Source organism: Tachypleus tridentatus, chromosome 13 (genome assembly GCF_004210375.1).
Source record: "Tachypleus tridentatus isolate NWPU-2018 chromosome 13, ASM421037v1, whole genome shotgun sequence".
In the NCBI taxonomy this organism is placed as follows: domain Eukaryota; kingdom Metazoa; phylum Arthropoda; class Merostomata; order Xiphosura; family Limulidae; genus Tachypleus; species Tachypleus tridentatus.
Genome location: NC_134837.1, coordinates 23,281,823 through 23,288,928, shown reverse-complemented (window position 1 = coordinate 23,288,928; position 7,106 = coordinate 23,281,823). Strand labels below are relative to the sequence as shown.

General features: G+C 32.9%; 1 protein-coding gene across 3 annotated transcripts in view; it reads left to right on the top strand.

The window, feature by feature from the left end:
* The window catches only part of LOC143239403 (protein turtle-like), a 666,407-nt gene that overhangs the window by 640,552 nt on the left and 18,749 nt on the right, over positions 1–7,106 (top strand). For all 3 annotated transcript variants that reach the window (XM_076480428.1, XM_076480425.1, XM_076480424.1), the window contains exon 7: positions 940–967. In XM_076480428.1, coding sequence (XP_076336543.1) covers positions 940–967 — 28 coding nt within the window. The remainder of the gene's footprint in view (positions 1–939; positions 968–7,106) is intronic.

Here is a 7,106-nt window from a genome sequence, read left to right as displayed (position 1 = left end):
ACGAGACATTTGCAACACTAAACGGAAAAAGTATACCAAACATTTCCTGAAAAACTGGCTGATCTTCATGACGTCACTCAACTCTCTTTGTATATCACCCATTCGATTACACCACCATTCCCAATTTACCCTTGAAGCGCTCGGGTTATACGGTTTTATCATTCTGTATCAAGACTTCTCGAACGTACGTGTTTTTTTGACATCATGAAATTACTTCTCACTGGTGTTCGTGGCAGTAGAATGAAAAAGAAATTAAAACATTTGTTATATAAAGTTTTACTATTAAATTAGGCTAAACTTATTTTAAACTGGTTTTATAATTTAATGGCGACAAATATTCAATCAGAACGTCATGTGTTACTGAGACCCTAGTGAAAAAAACTACAATTAAACGTCTACAAATAAAATATTAAGCCCTTTCTAGGTTGTGGTAATTTCTCGAGTATGGTAAAAAGTAATCTATTCCGGTAATTAGTCGTTAAATAGTTCTCACATTAATTCAATAGGGCCAGTCCATTTTAGAGAGCTTTGTTTCTTCCAGTAATAATACACACACTCGTGTATAATCAATATCGGGTTTTCGTTAGACCTTGCACTTAATGCTGTTATACCTGAACACACACACACGCGTATATATATTTATATATTATATATTATTCACAGTTTTAGTAATATGATCTTAATTAATTAATTAACAGTTGAGGTACAGATTTCTAAATAAACTAATTTCTATAATATGTTAACTGGTTTTGCACGTCTTATGAGCACGTATAACGTGAAAATGTACAAAGATAAAAATCCTTTTGTGGTGTTAGAGGTAAAAACATGTATTTTCATTCTATAACGCCTAATTAAACAAAATCAGAGCATTCTACAAATCAAAATATACCAGAACAAGTGCAGTAGTAGTAAATGAATAATTTTTCTTCTTCTCGCCAGGTTCAGCTCGATCCTGCCATACGGATGAGTGAGTATCGGTTTTCTTTCTTTTGTTCATATGTAGAAAAATCAAGAGATATTTGGACTTTTTTATTATTATAAATTTTTGTTCAAAGTTCGTTTACTTTAAAATAAGCTAAAAAGCTTGAAACTCGTTAAATTTCATAATCTTTCTCTACCAGGAAGCAATGAAATAATCTTCTTCCAAAAACATTTTATGTTTTTGTGTTGTTCTTTACTTTCTAATTTCGTCTTTATCTCATTCTTACACTACATTAATCGAAATGACTTTTGTCCTTACTTTACGTCTCGCAACCCGGCATGGTCAGGAGGTTAAGGCACTCGAATCGTAATCTGAGGGTCGCAGGTTTGAATCTTCGTTACACCAAACATGGTCGCCCTTTTAGCCGTAAGGGCGTTATAATATGACGGTCAATTCCACTATTCGATGGTAAAAGAGCAGTCCAATAGTTGGCGGTGGGTGGTGATGACTAGCCGCCTTCCCTCTAGTCTGACACTGCTAAATGAGGGATGGCTGGTGCGTATAGCTGTCGTGTAGCTTTGCGTGAAATTTAAACAAACAATAATTTTTGCAACCATATATAATTAATTTTCTTTTCGTGTGTTGTATTTCCCGATATCTTTTCCACATTTTCTGTTTTCTATGTCGTTGTTTATGTATACGTATGTAGTGTCTCTTCTATTCACATACTACTTATTAGTAATTTAATTTTTATCACAAGTTTGATTTTCATAAATATCCCAAGTTGCCATGCGAACTTTCAATTTTTTTGTATATTTGAAAATTACAAATATTACCCTTCCAATTTCGTTAGAAAGTCCCCAGCTGGGACTGAACCTACGAATTTACAACATTAAAATCAGGAGCTCCATTCCCCTCTGTGGACACAGCAGATAGCCCAATGTGGCTTTGCTATAAGAGAAATACATACTCATTAAGAAAAGGATAACATCTATAGATAGGTAGAGGAAGGGATATAACATTGTACAGATCATGTTAGAGTTATCACATGCGGCTTTATAAAGAAAGCGGTGAAAAACACAGTGCTGCATATGTTTGTCCATATTTTATCTCCTCTTCTGTAGGGAACCGCTCCGATAAAATCTGATACTTAGTTTTAAAGAGAGCTACGCTTCTTGTATTTGCCAATAATACATTCAAATATCTGGAGATTGTTTTCTTCATATTCAAAGAAGTTCTATTTTAGTTTTTATTGTACTAGTACAAAAATACATTCGACTTTCTGACTCTAGTATTATCTTATAGAAAATAGTATGTATGTTGCTTTATTACAGTAATATTTTTATAAATCTTGAATGTGCATACGTAGTGATTAACATGTTTTTTAATAATGCTTTATTTGTCAATATTAAATCCAGTTCTATCTAAAATAAGATAAAAGTATTTGTTGATGTCCGTGTTTATTTTTACAAGACTTTCACGTCTTATAGCAGCTATTAACATATTGTATAAAACACCGTATGAAATTCGCTTTGTAAAATGTCATATTATTATATTATCAAAATGAGAATGTAACTTATTTCCTCTAGAACAAAATAATAAGGATGAAAACCCATTCTAACAAATGTTATAGTTCGCTCTAAAAACTAAAACTATTATACGACAAAACATCTTGTGCAAGAAAGACCACAAAATAGAATAACGTTAGCTATTTTGACTGAATATTGTTTCTAAAATAAAATATTAATTCATGGTAGTGGTTCATAATATGGTCTGTCCAGGAATATCACAAAAAGTTAATTGAAACATAGGACAAGAATTCGTCTTAAAATTCAGATTTTTCGTGAAACAACACTCAGACCCTTCTTTCTTAATGGTTTAGAATGTTAATAATAGAGAAAAAGTTGATTTTCCTATTGTTAAACAAAATTTATCTATTTGTTCTTTGTGTCATAATTGTTACTGTTGTTTTAAAAACATACAGAAAAGTATGAATGTTTTATTCAACTTAAACAAACCTATTAACAAACTCTTGAGCACGTCATTGGATTATTTTTATCTTGATTGTTGAAAGAGAACAAGAGATTGTATCAGCTTTTTCATCACAATTGGATCTTGAAAGCCTAGTAAGTCTACGCACTTGAAAGCTAAAATCTGAGATCCTAATCTCCATGATGGACGCACTAGATAATGCAATGTGACTTTTCTGTAAAAGAAACTCACACACACATTTAAGCACCAAAGCCTACAGTAAAAACGACTAGGTATACTGCGCCAAAATCTGTGCACAATTACTAAACAAACTTTTGCTAATGTTGTAGAGCTCTTTTTAAATTGATTCTTGAAAACCGAGGCTTCCACCCTCATTTTACAAGTTATTCTTCACTGATAACGTAAGTTCTTTGAAGCCATTGAACATCGCAGAAATGTAGAGGTCATTGGAGCACTATTATATTAGTCGTAATTGCTTGGTTTTAAACTAGCTGGAAGCACTTCGTTTTATTAGAGTAAACAATGTGTGTATTTATAACAGTGTCTCCAGACTTATTATTATTGATTATAGTTTTACAAACTGCTAAAGAAGAAAAAGGTTCCAAACAAATAACAAACAGGATATTATTAATGAATACAATATTGAGTGAGTATTAGGGTATTTTTAAAATTGGTATAAGTACCTTTCGTTTTTCCGCCCTAAAGAATTTCTCTAAGTTTTTCACTTTTCGCTATTGACAAAATCCGGTGTTTTACTAAGACACATTAATTGGAAACGGCCACGTGGAAGATTCGTCATTTCTGAGTTGGTTATTCTTTATTATTTCTCTAATTTTCCGTTGTACGTTTTCTCTACGACTATTTTAGTGCATTTTCTAACAGTGGACGATTGTCGTTGTAAATTTCTTTTTTCTTGTGCGTGGTGGATTATTCTACTGATTATCATACTTTGCTGAAATTGTAAGTGCGTACTTTAGTATTATGTTTTTATTATTAATAATATTATCCTTTGACAACCTATGACAAAATCGGCTGAATATTTTGCACCAAGGGCCCGGCATGGCCAAGCGTGTTAAGGCGTAATCCGAGAGTCGCGGGTTCGAATCACAGTCGCACCAAACATGCTCGCCCTCCCAGCCGTGGGGGCGTTATAATGGTACGGTCAATCCCACTATTTGTTGGTAAAAGAGCAGCCCAAGAGTTGGCGGTTGGTGGTGATGACTAGCTGCCTCCCTCTGGTCTTACACTGCTAAATTAGGGACGGTGAGCACAGATAGCACTCGAGTTGCTTTGTGCGAAACTCAAAACAAACAAACAATTTTGCACCAAAATCTCGACACATGTACTACATGAAACACTGCGAATGTCCATGATCTATTTAAAAATTTGACATTTGTGTCTATAAATACACAGTGTATGCGATGATGAACATAAAACTTAAGAAACGAAACAATTTTAAAAATTGTTAATTAAAAAACCGGAATAAGGATCGTCAAAAAGTGCAAGAATAAGTTGACTCAAAAGGCGAAGATTATATTTTCAGGCCTACAACTACAGACACTGAAAAAGATAAACAAATTAGGATGGAAATAATCCCTGCATTATTTTATGAAATTACAAATGCCTATTTTCAGCCCGACATGGCCAGGTGGTTAAGGCGCTCAACTCCTAATCCGAGGGTCGCGGGTTAGAATCCCTGTCACACCAAATATGCTCGCCCTTTCAGCCGTGGGGGCGTTATAATGTGACAGTCAATCCCACTATTCGTTGGTAAAAGAGTAACCCAAGAGTTGGCGGTGGGTGGTGATGACTAGCTACCTTCCCTCTAGTGTTACACTGCTAAATTAGGGACGGCTAGCACAGATAACCCTCGTGAGCTTTGCGCGAAATTCAAAACAATCAAACCTTATTTTCAATCCACTTCTACAGACTTATCTATTGCAGTGGAATCAAAATAGGGATTTTTTTGCCTCAGAAAGTAATGTAGGTTCTATTTCCGGTCAAGTTTGTTTACTTTTTCATAGTCCCTAGTTGTAGGCCTGAAAGTATAATCTTTACAATTTTAATTTTGAGTCAAGTTTTTTCAGTGGTTTTCGATGACCCCTATCGCCCATTTTGAATTAACAATTTTTGATTGCCTTCTTAATATATAAATTATCTTGATTTAACATTTCTTCTGTACGAAACTCGGCATTTGTTTATATTATTTCTGATATTCGAAGTAATACCTTAGAGTGAGTTAATTATTACTGTCTATTTTCTTTATTTCTCTATTTTTTATGTGTTCAGATTTCTTGATGTAGTGACTTAACACTAGTATTGAGTGCTTCAACAGACAGGTTATTATTAAAAAGTTCTTTTGTCCACTTCGTACTCATCCATGAGCACGTAAAGTTGGCGTGTGTTTTAACTCAGAGATATGGGCATTCCATTCGTAGTGTATGTTGTCAAAATTATTTTCCCCATACTTTCTGAAGTCGACTTTCTCAGTTTGGGTACATCGTTTTGTAAAGAAGGAGTGTAATTACAAATAGTTGTGATCATATACCTTAAAATTTATTTTCAGTTCTTCTGCCAGAAAAGAGAACGAAAACCGATTCAAATAACAGAGACGAATTTTGCAATTTGTTCAACAAATGAAAACTTTAATTAATAGAATATCCTTGCAAGAAATAATACAAAACTAAAGCATGAACACTTGTGATAATGATCGTGGTGGCACAATTCTTCCAAGTTTTGAATTGATTTATTTATCATAAGTTTAATGCCTTTTTTCAGTAATTCTAATCTTGGAGCATTTTTATAAATTAAGATATGGATTTCAAATTCGAATAATCAGTCTGCTAGTTTTTATGTAGCAGCTATAATTTCAATTTGCTGTTAGTCTGTAAAAGACTTTGATTAAGGAATCAGATGATTGTAATGAAATCTGAGAGTTAAAATGTGCTGTACATGAGCTAAAAATTTGTTCGTTTATAATTTTAACTCCTTTTATGGTCCTACGATCGTCAAGTTTAAAATCGGGGTTTGATTCCTTTCAGTGGACACAGCAGGTAGCTTGATGTGGCTTTGCCTAGAATATACAAACAAACTTACATTATAATTAGAATTCCTCGCGATTTGACCAAAGTGTTTTTAATAACAGAAAGAAAAAGTTAAGCACACAAAGAAAGTGTCACAATCCACATGCTATAATTATAACACCGTATAAACACACAGTAAGACAGACCAAGAACAGCGTGTACAAAGTTCCTCATCAATTTACCCAGAATAATCCCTAAGATAAAACAAATTTCTGATTGATAAAAGCATAAAAGCTAATTTCAAGTTCAAAGTAGAAACAGAAATACAAATGTTATATCAACAAATCAAAGTAGAAACAGAAACAAAATTCTCTGTTACTAGAAAAATTCGGCTGTTTCTGAGTAATTTGATGACAGTGATGCTAGAAATCATGTTGAAAGTTATTGATCATCTCAAGATTTCGACTTTTGATTGATTGATTCAAAGTATTCTTATATATATTGAAAATAATGTTTTCTTTGATACGTTATTTATTTATTCGTTGAAAATTTATTTAAGAATATTCAAGAACAACATATAATAGCAATACAAGTTTAAAAACAATGAACGTAATAAGATTACAGATTGAAAATACATTCGTATTATATTTATCATATTTAAAACTTTCGTCATTCTATTATTTTTCATTTTTTGTTACAAAACATTTGATTGACTCGTTACGACTTTTATGTATGTTCTCAATTTCACGCTGTAAGAACCAACAGTAATCTTCCATCATCGCAGGATTCCATCATTCTTGATATTGCTGTTCCGTTGTAAAAATATCTTGACAATAGAGGTCACTACGCTCATTATTCTTGTACGTAGATTATTTTGAAAACAATCTAAATGAGAGTGTAAAAAGTGCATTTTAATGAGATCCTAGACCCCAGTTTTTCTACATTTCTTGAGCATGTAATTCATACCACAGCATAGTTTTTATCTCTCTGCTTCTCTAAGAAATTTCTGATAACCAGCTTGAATCTTTTCAGGCAATAAGTTTTCTGATTAAATATCGTTTTAAAATCATGATCCATCAACACTTCTCGAATATGTGGCCCAAGAAAGACACCTCCTTTCATTCTTACTTCACTGATATTTTGGAAACTTGTCAAACATATATCTGAAA